This window comes from Thunnus maccoyii, chromosome 1 (assembly GCF_910596095.1).
Source record: "Thunnus maccoyii chromosome 1, fThuMac1.1, whole genome shotgun sequence".
NCBI lineage: Eukaryota > Metazoa > Chordata > Actinopteri > Scombriformes > Scombridae > Thunnus > Thunnus maccoyii.
Window position 1 is genome coordinate 16,479,518 of NC_056533.1, and position 13,471 is coordinate 16,492,988.

General features: G+C 38.1%; 1 protein-coding gene across 3 annotated transcripts; it reads left to right on the top strand.

The window, feature by feature from the left end:
* Positions 1-580: 580 nt before the first annotated feature.
* Positions 581-13,127, top strand: LOC121899526 (nuclear receptor-binding protein-like). Of its 3 annotated transcripts, none has more exons than XM_042415430.1 (18): positions 581-707; positions 1,547-1,954; positions 2,943-3,065; positions 3,965-4,066; positions 4,239-4,328; positions 4,647-4,687; positions 4,812-4,906; positions 5,645-5,728; positions 6,797-6,855; positions 6,941-7,039; positions 7,193-7,325; positions 7,533-7,623; positions 7,950-8,000; positions 8,534-8,669; positions 8,882-8,935; positions 9,081-9,144; positions 12,358-12,413; positions 12,965-13,127. In XM_042415430.1, the coding sequence occupies exons 2-18, from the start codon at positions 1,715-1,717 to the stop codon at positions 13,022-13,024; spliced, it is 1,578 nt and encodes a 525-aa protein (XP_042271364.1). In that variant the 5' UTR covers positions 581-707; positions 1,547-1,714; the 3' UTR covers positions 13,025-13,127. The 3 variants fall into 3 exon arrangements, with proteins under 3 accessions (XP_042271364.1, XP_042271347.1, XP_042271355.1); XM_042415413.1 differs by lacking the exon at positions 581-707 and adding an exon at positions 734-1,175; XM_042415421.1 differs by lacking the exon at positions 581-707 and adding an exon at positions 1,279-1,398.
* Positions 13,128-13,471: the final 344 nt, after the last annotated feature.

Sequence of the window (13,471 nt, forward strand, 5' to 3'; positions counted from 1 at the left end):
GAGAACGGCAGTGCTTGCATTATGTTTTAATGCCGTTATCTCGAAGTCACGAAATAATCATTTCTCGAGAAAACGAGTTTTGTAATCTCGACATAACGAGATAATTAAACTGTTATCACGAGAAAACAAAAGGTCGTTTCCTCTTATCACTTATAATGTTTATCATAGTTCAGGAGTGCCATGTCAGCATGTATAGATACACCATCTATGCTCTTGTGCAGCATGTGATTTAAGCTGAAAATGTCAGATCGAGGAGTACGTACCCATTATTACTAACAGCACCTTTATTAATGACATATGTGTCACGGCCAAACGGCAGGTTGATTAACTCATAATAAAATGGGATGTTTTCATGGATGTATTATACATAAATGGATGTTTCACATAGAAATACCAAACTACGGATGCTGAGAACAGTCGTGCTTGCAATTATTTTTCATATACCGTTATCTCGACATCCTGAGTTAATTATTTCGTTATCTCGGGAAATAAAAGAATTGAGCCGTGATCTCGAGAAAACGGCATTAAAAAACTGCCTAATTGAAAGCACCGCCTTTCTCGGCTTCCGTAAGAACCTCATGCGAGTGCGCTTTTGAAAATCGAGACGATAGTTATGATAACAACAAAAGAGCAAAAATATAATTTCTTTTTTTTTTCCACAGTTCTTTGTGTTGCGCGAAAACGACACAACACATATCTAACAATATGTACGTGGCTGTAAATATTGAATTAATGCTAGTCTGTATTAGTTATAACTGATTTTACTTGCAGCTGAAGGAGTTTTAACACGGATGTTTTAACTGCGCTGTGCGTTAAAATAAACACACTGAACGGTGGTTTACCAACTAACGCTAGTCCATAACCTACCATGGATATATACAGAGCTATACTGCTACATTAGCCAATACATCTTTTAAAAATCATATTCTACTTAGGGGGCAAATGTAATGTCACTATTTAATAATATTTAAGACACCACTGCGTTTTCTTTGCGCAAACAAGCACTGCTCGAGTACATCCCCGACCCTCCCACCCCTGCCAAGAGAAAAGAGACTAAACCCAACAACATATTTTATGACGAACTAGCCTTTTTGTTTCATAGCGTCTTTTTTTACAGGTTTTTCACCAGTATGTACCCCAAGGCCACTTACGCGGCGTTATTTTTCTGTTATACGGTAATGTGTTTTGTGTATTGCTCCTAACTTTATGCTAGCTAACTATTTGTTTATCTTTCATTAGCTTGTTAGCCGTGAAAGTTAGCAAATGAGTGGGAGACAGAGCTGACGTTGGACGTTAACGTTAGCAAGAGCTTTAATAGCTAGCTACATAGTTTGTCTGACTGCTGTTTCTCTGCCTCTGAGCTACCATAAGTTCGTCGGTTTCTCACAAGTTAACTAGGTGGGGAAGAGCGACTATCAAAATATGACACTTGTAATGCTAAGGTTGTGTGTACAGTTGACACAGCGAAGGAGTGCAGTGAATGGTGATTAACAGTGCCCTTCTGACTTCCTCTCTCTAACCCAAAACATGTGTCATTTGTATACAGTTCTCCATCCCCAGGCTCTAACTTGTTGAAAGCCAGGCCTGAGGAGAAGATGGATGTGTAACCAGCTCAAACAGAGAGAGAGGAGACGGCAAGAAAGAGGCTTCCCATCACTTGTCACAGCTCAGTACCAGGAGCAGAGAGGAGGAGGTCTACCATTCAAGTTGTGTCATGATGGCAGAGGCAGAGGGGAAAGGAGCTTCAGCTGAAGAGGGAAATGTGGTAGAGGCCACAGCAGCAGACATATCTAGTAGTACTCAGCAGGTACAAGGTGGAGCATCTGTTTCTCCACCTGTGTCCTCCATACAGCCCCCTGCCACTACAGCCACAGAGGATGAGGACGAGAGTGAAGACGAGTCAGAAATCCTAGAGGAGAGTCCCTGCGGCCGCTGGCAGAAGCGTAGAGAGGAGGTAAGAAGGCGTACTGGGAGGGATGTTTGGATATCATCAGTAGAAAAAGATGGTATATATATATAGAGGTATTCATTCATTCTCTGCACCAGTCCAAGTCGAATTGGCAATTTGACTTTTAACTATTGAGTGTGTATACTAGTGTCATGAAAATAAGCTGATTGCCTCAATGGATCTGGTTTATATGCACAAAGCTTATATGTGCTCAACAGAGGTGTCGTTTTTTGTTAAGACTGGATTAACCATTATTCCAGTTTCATGATTATGCAAACTCTAGGTCTGCGAACGTTTGTATTGATATGAGACTAGATTTGATCTGGGATTACAAACGAATATAGTCTGTTCCTAGTGTTAAATACCGTTAAGTGACACAAAATCAATCAAATAAATGTTCTGGACTTATAACTTTTCTGTTTTTAATGAACAATTTACCTGCTGGCCTGTCATGCTCACTTGTTTTCCCACAGATCATATAATCTTCTTCCAGTTCAGAGTACACACTGTATGAAATTATAAGACGTCATACACAAAACACTGTTACTTATCAGTATTAAGGTAATGAGTCATATTTGATTTTGTCAGTTTCACCAGCTCTAACCACACCCTTTTCATTGTCTTTGGTCACAGGCACTTAATAAGTAACACTGTACTCAAGCTGGCCAGTGTTTTAACCCATCAATTGACTTCAGTATTGGCAAAAAAAAAAGGAATTCCCCCTGATACATTGGTTTCAGTAGATGGTCACTTGATTCCTTTATAAGATGGTGTCTTTTTGTAAAGCAAGGGCCATCACTGTTCTGTAATAATATGTAGTAGGTCTGGAAGTGAATGGGAAAGTGGTCTCAGACTTTTGGACCCTACTGTATGTGTATTAGAGGTTTTCTGTTTATTCTTTTATTTCTCAACTGTATGTCCTGTATTTTATTTATTTTTCCACTGTGATATCATCTTATGTCATAATCCATTTCTCTGTTCCCCTTTGCTGTAGGTAACTCAGCGTAATGTGCCAGGGATAGATGCTGCGTACTTGGCCATGGACACAGAGGAAGGGGTAGAGGTAGTGTGGAATGAAGTCATGTTCTCAGAGAGGAGAAACTTCAAGCTGCTGCAGGTGAGGCCCAGTGTTACAGAGAAAGAATAAAACTGTTGCATTTGGGATTGTTAGAGTAGTGACATGAGATGTAATTGTGCAGTTCACTGAATATGGACTGAGCTAAACAAAATATATTTTTCTCTGTTAGTTAATCCAAAGTCTGCTGAAAATTTTATATCAAAACACAAAAAAGGGAAAAAGAACACTGCTGGCTTATTTTTAGTGATCATTATGTGCTTCTGTGTTAAGACACACTAAAACCACCATAGAACCACAGTTCCTGTAAATATACAAGATAAAAATGACAAAGATAGATTGGGTAACACATTTGCTTTCTTTCCCTGAAGCACACGCACACAAACAAGTTATGATGAATGACACAGCTCAAGGTTTGCAATGAGGAAAAAGCAACACCAGTGAAATTCTACTGTTTTACTGCCTCACAGATCCATCATGTTAAACTTTAAAGTATACACAATATTGAGGATATATATTGGGATGTCAGTGACGTATTGTTGTTATCACTTAATGAGCATATTTAAATATATATAAGTATCAAGTTACATCAAAGGAAAACATTTCCACCTTTTGTGGAAAGTATATAAAATATCTCAGTTTGTGCCCTCATTATGAAGCAGTTATAGATCGGCAGGTTTATTTCTGTGAAAAACTGTGCACAGTTCACTAATGTCACATCATTTCCGGAACTGTGTAATCTCACTTACTGAATGAAACTAAGGTTGGATCTTTGGTTTCTGTCCAAAACTACTGAGAACAGAAACAGAAATACTATATGTGGATGCATAGTTCTTTCAATATTACTTTCAGTCAGACTCAGAGCAAAAGCAAAATATATTTATATTCATTTTATATAATTGTGATATACTTAATTACATTTTATTTTGTCATATGTTCAGGAGAAAGTGAAGGCTGTATTTGATAACCTGATCCATTTGGAACATGCAAATATTGTCAAGTTCCACAAGTACTGGACGGACACGAAGGAGAACCGCGCCAGGGTGAGTCTCAGATCTAGAAAACATTCTCTGGTAGCTGTAAAATTGGAGACATAAACTTGTTATTGAATCTTTTGTCTGTTTTCATAAGTAATAACATCATTTTTGAAAATTATAAAATGAAACAAATGTTAGTAGTAAACTAGTTGTCCCCTAATGTCTTCCTCTCCATCAGGTCATTTTCATTACTGAATATATGTCATCAGGAAGCTTGAAGCAGTTTCTGAAGAAGACAAAGAAGAATCACAAGACCATGAATGAAAAGGTAATAACTGACTGTATGTAAATTTAAGGTAATAGAATAATGATATTTGAAAAACTTGTTATTTTGTAAATTGCCTGCGTACTGTATCCTGTGGAAAGTCACAGCTCCTTAATCACAACAGGGATTAGAGAGACTTCACAGAGCAAGGAGCACTTTTAACGATCTAGTAAACACATTTTTTGGCATTTGGCTGTTGTCAAAAAAAGGGGAAGGATTTGCAGATATGCTGTGCACCAGCTTTGAGCAAAGTTAAATCACATGATGCAAGTCAGAGTCACTCAGCTAGTAAGCACTCTGATAAGGTGTATGGTCCTACAGGCTTGGAAGAGATGGTGCACACAGATCCTGTCAGCTCTCAGGTTGGTCTCCCCTTTTCAGACATCATTATGGTCACTCACAGAAAAATGCACACATCTGGAAACAATCCAGTCCCTATCTTATGTAGTTTGTATGTATTTGTGAATGTTTTTTGCTGTCGTGCAGTTATCTCCACTCGTGTCACCCTCCCATCATCCATGGCAACCTGACCTGTGACACAATCTTCATCCAGCACAATGGGCTCATCAAGATCGGATCAGGTATAGAATTACACCAGTTTCACACCAGTGTGTTCTATAGTGCAGCTGGAGTACTGTTGATGGAGTCAAATGATGCTCAGTTAAGGATTTAAAAATTGGAGATTTCATATAATTGAATAGTAAATCTCATGACTTCGTGGTACCAATTTAGCGTGTAATTAGTAGCAGTCTTATCTAGTACAGTGGAAACTGCTTATAGTGATCATGTCTGTTCAGGTCAAACTAATCAGAGAGAGAAAATGACTTTATTTTTCCCGTCATGATTTCAATGTGCACGCAGCACCAGATGATTCTGTCCCAAGCTTTTTGATCCATATTAGTGGTTGATCACTGTAACCGTGATCACTGTAAGCGGTTTCCTCTGTATTCTAACTGAACAGTCAAGCCTTCTTGTGTGACAAATCTGGTGGCAGTATCGCTTTTCTTTATTATCAAAATAATCCCGCACATTGTATTTAATGTAAACCAAAGTGGTGTGTAATATGTTAATAAAACCACTGTTGTGTATACAGCATGTGTACTGCTGCAAAAACTCATGTGCAGCTACAAAAGCTTCTCCACCTCCCAAACTCCCTCCTCTATAGTTTACACCAGGTTAAGATAATATTAATCTCCCAACTTCTTTTCCTGTGTCTTGACATTTTCTTTCATTCCTTTCTTCTCCTCTGTCTTGTTTCATACTTACTTCTTACTCTGCTCTCCCCCCGGTCTGTGTATTCTCTCCTGTCTCATCTGCAGTTGCTCCAGACACCATTAACAACCATGTGAAGACGTGTTATGAGGAACAGAAGAACTTGCACTTCTTTGCCCCAGAATATGGAGGTAGAGATGACAAAAATAAGAATTTGTAGTTTAGATATTAACACTGTTTCTGACCTCCAGAGTAAACCAGGTGATACAGATATTTCAAAAAAGATGTTATAAAATATGACTGATTTCAGTATTAGTGGGAACTGTCTTTATTTTAATCGTTAAAAATATGATTTCTCACAATATTATCATCATATATTGACATAGCAAAATATAATTATGGAAGGTATAATTTGATTATAGTTTTTCATGACAGTGACAGTTCATTAATGATATCCAAATTATAATTTTTTCAATACCTTAGTTTGAGAAATATAAACATGTTTTTCTACAAAGCCCCTCTTTTCATTCAACAATTTCTCATATTTTTCGATGCAACAGTGTTAAATGTTACTGACTGCTGACTTTGTTGATCCCTTGATTTTACCTCTAGTGTCACCATGTGGTTAAAATACTTGCACCACCACCAGGTCATAGTTTTAAATTATTCTTTCAAATATCTCAACATCTCCTGGGTGAATTGATACAAAATTTTGTACAGAGATTCATGATTCCCCAGATGATGGTGGCCAGCAGCAGGTTGACATTTGTGGTTCAGAGTGAAATTTTTTGACAACTATTGGATGGTTTGCAATGAAATGTGGTACAGACATTCATGTCCCCTTCAGGATGAACTGTACTAGCTTTAGTGATCCTCAGTCCTTCGTCTAGCCTCTAATTTTATTTTAAATATATTAAATGTTTTATTTTAATACTTACTACATTTCTGCAGAACTATTGAAATTCCCATCAGCCTCAGTTGTAATTTTTGTTTAGTGCTAATTACCAAATGTTAGCATGCTAACACGCTAAACTAAGAGTAAACACGGTGAACATTACCTGCTAAACATCAGCATGTTGGCATTGTCATTGTGAACATGTGAAGTACGGCCTCAGAGAGCCTCAGAGAGAGTGTCTTGATCAGTCTGTGTTGTTAAAGTGGCATATTTGTTTGTCATTAACTTGATATAGGTATTAAATAATGACAAAGTTATGACATAATATCTATACATTATTTTTTTATTCTTTCTTTCATTGTAGCTGTTGTGGACGTCACCACAGCTGCAGACATCTACTCATTTGGCATGTGTGCCTTAGAGGTGAGATGCAATCCATAACACATAATAGAAGGGTCCAAGCCCCGTCACAAAGCGATATGTTTACATGTATGTTTGGGTGTTTCAGATGGCACTTTTGGAGATCCAAGGAAATGGAGAGTCGTCTTATGTTTCTGAGGACTCGATCAGCATCGCCATACAGTTGCTGGAGGACCCACTGCAAAAAGTAAGACAAAGAGAGAATGATTATCTTAAAAGATCACATCAGATTAAGCTTTGTGTGTGTATATTAATGTGTCATAATGTTTATTTGAAAGCACTATGTGTGGATACCAGATGTTTGTCCAGAAGTGTGTGACCCAAAACTTTGTTTTTGTAGAAGTTAATCCAGAAGTGCCTGGAGTGTGACCCTAATACAAGGCCTACAGCCCGAGAGCTGCTGTTTAACCAGGCTCTATTTGAAGTACCGCTGCTAAAACTGCTGGCTGCACATTGTATTGTCAGCCACCAACGTGAGTCCTTAACACACATATGCTAAATTACCCAGTGACAATTTTGTGGGTAGACCAAATTCAGAAAAACATTGTCCAACACAGTGCAGTCTCATTTGATGTCTCATTTGACACAAAATATAGAATAAAAAAATCTCCTGACCATCTGGATGTTGGATGGAAGTTGTTTTTTATCTAAGTTATGATTTATGATTTGTAATTATCCAGACATGATCCCTGAGAATGCCCTGGAGGAGATTACCAAAAACCTGGACCCCAACCTGATCATTGCTGACAAGAAAGACAACGTTCAGCTCAAGTAAGCCATAAGGATCCAATGGGATTCTGCATCGTCATTGTCAGATACATAAGAAATAATGATTGTAGTTGGAAGCAATACTAATTATTATCATAATATCTACAAATTAGCAATCATGAGTTAGAAACAGTAACAGCATAAAAAGTTGTCATAGATCCTAATATTATTAGGTGTTATGTGCCTTAATTTCTGTACTGTGTATATATATATATATAAGCTTGTATATGTCGAATCATCTATTGTAATTCATCCTAAATGATTTTCTGAGTATGTAGGAAATAACACATTTCACATTGTGTGGTCCTTTTTTCGTCATTTCTCTTTAGGCTTTCACAGTTTCCTGCATTGGAGCTTGATAAATTCCTGGAGGATGTTAGGTAAGTAGCAAAGTAATGTGTACAGCATTGGTCTGAGCAAGTCCAGTTCTTACCAAATACACTCAAATGACACCTCAAAGATGCAACAGTATCCTGCCACATGGGGGCAGTAGTGGACTTTCTGTTTTGTGTGTTTCCCCTCACATATCTTCTAATATGAAATTTAAATATGGTGCCCTGATTTTTCTTGACATGCTTGTTGGCCTCTCTGATCTGCAGCCAGTTCATCAAGTTCTTGTGCCACCTCACATTTCTGTCATTAACTTTACTGTAACTCAGAAGTTATCGTAGAGTTTCTGCTATAATCCACTCAGTGTTATTTGTCAATGTGTGGACCATACAGTATACTCTGTGAGTGATTTAAATCATGACCCGAGACTTACATCGGGCACAAGTGGACCCAGATTTAGAAACACATAAAGGAATCCTGATGCAAAGTTTTTAATATTATTTTGAGTGAATATCTCCTCTCTCTTTCATTCCTTATTTCTGTCTCCCATGTTTTCTCCACCTTTCTTTCCTCCCTGGATCAGGAATGGTATTTATCCCATGACAGCATTCGGGCTCCCTTGTCCTCAGCAGCCTCAACAGGAGACTGTTAAATCTCCCGTTGTCATTCCCTTGGTCAAATCCCCCACCCCTGAACCTGCAGAGCTGGAGACACGGAGGGTGTGTATGATAGATTATACTGCATTTTACAAGATAACGATATAATGGTGACATTTCATAATCATCCTATTGGTAATCTTTGTTAATTGTCATAATCATATATTGAGTCAAGATATATACCATGCATTTGCTGGATTAGTGAAAAGTATTGTTCGTAAGTATTGCACTATTTGAGAACCGTTCATATTTAGGTTTCCATATTTCTCCTGCAGGTCATTCATATGCAGTGTAATGTTGAAACTGTTGAGGAGGGAGCAAGATATCATGTAAGTCATGTAATTTCCTCTGCAGCTTGTAGATCTCACTGACCAACAACATGTTAGTGGTCCAACCAGCCATTTGTTGTCTGCTAGCCACACAAAAGTAAAATGATCTCAAACAATTAAAATTGGTCTGTTTCTCTCCTTTTAGCTAACATTGCTGCTGAAGCTGGAGGACAAACTGAATAGACATCTAAGCTGTGACATGTTACCTCGTAAGATCACACACTCACACATTCAGTTCACAGTTGAGTTTCAGTACAGCAGCAGTCAGCCAGGAAGTTGCGCTTTGGGTGCGTTATTGGGTGTTAAGAAAGAGAATATTTTTAAAATTACAATATATTACATATATAATAAATTACAGTTGCTCATACAATTGAATGATCATCTGATTTCATTGAAGGTGTGTGTGTAGGTGATACTGAGGGAACTTGAGAGGATTAGAGTCTTCCTGGCATGTGTGTTTATGTGTGTGTCACTTACTTATGTCCCCACTCAAGAACTTCTGCATGTGTTTAAAAAAGTCATATCAGAAAGCATGCAGTAGTTCCATAATATGATTGGTGAGGTAAAGACATGTGGGTTACGCATGTGTGTTTGCATGAGTATTTTGTTTTCTACCCATGTGAAAACATGTTAGACTTTAAGACCTCCAGAGTGGGAGGGTTTTTATGAAGTGTGGTCATTCTGGCCATCTGGACGGTTTAGTTTTACAACTTTGGTTTAGGGTTAATGGTAGAATTACATTTGACTAGAGGTGATGATAAATGATAAGGTTATGTCTGTATGATTTACTGCATAGCTAACTCCACTTTACTCTCGGATTATACCACACACATAGTTTTAATATGCATTACTTCTCCGTATGTGCGCACTGAGGCATGCACGAAAGCGAGAGTGAGATTCCAGCGAGAGCCTGAAACTCAGATGGCGTCACAATATACAGTATGCAACTATTTTAGGCAGAGACTGACTGACGCTCCTGTGCCATGAAAACCCTGCACCTCTATTTTGGACAAATTTATTTGGATTGCATCTTGGAATTGTTTTCTTAAATAACTTGGTGGCTTTTAAAACTCCCAGCATGAAATCTGTTTAAAACGTTCTCTTGGAAAACAGCAATGATTCTCCTTTACAAATTCAGAATTTCTGACTTTTTGAATTTATTTATTTGCAATAGAGGACATACTAAGGAAGGCAAATGAGAAAAGAACACACAACACAACAGTTGCAATGGTCAGAATAATGTAGGCAGTATGATCCAGAGTGCACATGCACACACAGGTATGGTAGGCATGTATAATGCTGTAGGCGTGCAGGGAATGCCGGGCCTGTGAAAGGCTGCAGCAGACAGCTGTCACCTCTTGTGTCGAGCTGACCATCTCTTCCCAGGCTTTCATCTCTCATGTCTCTCATTCACACACACACACACACTTCATTTTCTGACTTGGACTCTCTATTTTATCTCTTCTGCTCTTTTTCTCCCAGTGTTTCTCATGTTGAATGTGTTCTGTTGCACACGCACAAATCCTTATTCCGTGGACACACATACTGTAACTTCATATCCATGCAGACACACATGCACCAATCAGTTTCATAGACACACCCTATAAACTGTCCGTCTTGCTGATATAAGGGGATATTCTGCAAGCCTTCCTTATCAACATGCCAAAGTCCAAAGGCACACTGTGAAGGGTCATTAGCTAATTAAACCACTTAAATTTCACCCTCACTGCCTTTCCCTCCCACACCATACATCAATGCATTCGCAAATGTGGAGCATGTTTTTTCCTCCAAAGTAAGACCTGACTGTAAGTTTGTCAGATGATTTTAGATTGGACCACAAAGCGGGGGGGAGCTTCTTTCTCCGCTCCAGTAACAAATCTCCTTTCTCATTCAAGGGAATGGGAAGGTGTGTTCAAACTTTTGACTGATACTATAGCTGTGGGCTGCTGATGTTTTTGTACTCTCTGAATGTCAAAGTTGTTGGACGCTCCATCTCCTTCACTTGTTTGTCTTGTCCCAGCCACATTCCTGGTACAGTTGTAAATTGACAGCCAGGTTATTAAAAATCAGTAGACCATGACAATTACTCTGACTAGCACAAGCAAAGAATGTCCTCATTTGGGACGGTAACTAAAATAACATTTTTAAAAACACCGGCATTAAATACTATCCATTTATTTAAAAAACAGGTTAAAGACAGAAAGGAAGAGGTTTTTTTGGGTTTATGCCAAAATATTCGCTTTGCGTTCTGTTTGAACACACAGTTAAAATTTTTCAGGAAAAAGTTGGCATTTAAAGCTCTGGAACATTTAATACTAGAAATTCTGAGTCTGTTTGTTTTGAATGTATTTTCTCAGTATTTTAGTCAAGTGATTGACTGTAACATCCAGCATTCCTTATGTTTCCTTTTTTGAGCAACCTTGTTTATATTATATTCAGGCTTCTGTCGATGCCTTTGTGTTATACTTGAAGTTCACTTTTTTAGTGTTCTCACTTTCCCTCAACGTGCCCCAAATTTTTTCCAAAGGTTGTGGTTTCTTACACTTCTTGTGTGCAATGTAAAGAGCCAGAGGGATAGCACAGTCAGAGAAGAGTTATTTTATTTAACAAAAAGTTATTGACACTACTGTTGTTGGAGCAGTGTCTGTCTCTGGCTAAGAGAAAGTCTTGCCTGTATCATTATTGAATGTCAATGCAAAATAGTGACTCTTACAAGAAGTCTTACCTCAAATTTACTGTAATGTTTTAGATTGGTTTAACACTTTCTATAGGAAAAATGAGGATACACCTTTGATGTGATAGTAAATGAGGTTTTCAATACAACATTTGAAAAGTGTAAGTGGAAAATATGTTCCCAGAAGGAGAATTCTGGGCACTTAAAGTAAGAAAAGTAAAAAAAATAAATAAATAAATAAAAAAGAGGAAGGGGTATGAAAGTGGAAGAGGAAGGACTGTCCATTAAGTCACTAAGCCTTTAATAGCAAGACTAAAGAGGAATATTTAAGAAGCCAACATGTTTTGACAGATTGTGCATTGATCTTAACCCTGCTGGTTGAAACATGTTGGGCTTTTTTTAGTTTTTGGCAGTTAGGTGCACGTCTGAACTCTCTCTCGCTATTGTTTTTTATTGGAAATATGTTTGCAGAATGTTTGCTAAATGTCTACAGGAATATTTACAATACACTGCCACACAACAAGATGGGTTCAGATATGCAAGAGTAGCTGCATTGGCTACTATTCAATGTTTTTTGTGTCAAAGGTGGAATTTAAATCAGCATCTGGACAATATTTCCTGAATGTGGTGTTTACCCTTAGCATGTTCTTCTTCAGCTGTTGTAGTAGTGAGTAACTGAAAAAGCTAATGTGAAGGTGATGTTACATGTCCATGAATTACTGTTAGTAATCGCTGGTGTTTGTTTCAGATGAGAATGTTCAAGAGCTGGCCGGAGAGTTAGTTCAACTGGGCTTAATCAGTGAGGTGAGTGTTTGTGTCTAATAGACTCACATTGACTTTGTCTGTGTGTTTATGTGTGAGTGTGTGTGTGTGTGTGCGCGCATTGTCTGCACATGTGTGCTGCAAGCAAAAACAGATGTGTGTGTGTGTGTGTGTGTGGATAATTCTGTAGATAAGCATGCTTTTTCTTTACCAAACTGTGTGAAAGCTCAAGTGATTTTAAAAGGTGAGGTGAGTCCCGACTCTCCTACACAGCCTCCAGCACGTACACACCTTTCTCTCAAAGAGGCTTATGCACATTTACTGTTACATATGTACTCTAGTGCCCACTCACTAGGCATGCGCACCTACCCACACTAATGTTGTATAATCATTTCATCTCACTGTGGGCGAGAGTATATGTAGACTTTTGTCTTAATGACTTAATCCTCTTAATGGATACATAAAGCTGTTTCATGCCTTGTCTGGTGTATGTGACCTACTGTATGTGTGACTGTGTGAGCTATTTCTCTTCTATCTAATAAATCAGTGTCTTTAAAATGTCCTGGATTGATGAAAACATGTTATCTCCACAGGTGGACCAAAACATGATAGCCTCTCTACTAGAAGAAACATTCAGCCAAGCTCTTCAATAATGACAGTTTCCTCAACATGTTACTGTCTCCTCATAAGTGCACACTCTCAACCCTGATTCATTTACTGATTATTCAACATTGTGACCGTATTTAAGTTTTTTTTTTTAAATTTCCCCTTTTTTTTATTTAGAGTTAATGTGGCCAAAACGGTGTGTTTTTCCTTTCTGTCGGGGATTAAAGCTTCCTAACAGCACACAGTACTTTTAGTGTAAAGCTATTTGTACATAATGCATTCACAAGGAAGCCGCCTGGAGTGATTTCACGTATTTATTTTACAGTCAAAGCATACATGTACACGGGTGGAGTTGTTTTGAATGAATTAGCTGTTAAGTTCAGTACAAATGTAAACCCTTATCAGGTTTACATTGAATACCACAATTTCTCAAATGCATAGTTGTGTTTTACTATGAGGTAGTTTGAGGTACATGTATGAGGTACATTATGAAT

Bases quoted from the DNA above. Each gene is read 5' to 3' on its own strand.
- LOC121899526 (XM_042415430.1), top strand. From the start codon at position 1,715: ATGATGGCAGAGGCAGAGGGGAAAGGAGCTTCAGCTGAAGAGGGAAAT. The intron at 6,856-6,940 runs GTGAGATGCAAT...TGGGTGTTTCAG, and splicing joins TTGGCATGTGTGCCTTAGAG to ATGGCACTTTTGGAGATCCA. The intron at 7,326-7,532 runs GTGAGTCCTTAA...GTAATTATCCAG, and splicing joins TTGTATTGTCAGCCACCAAC to ACATGATCCCTGAGAATGCC.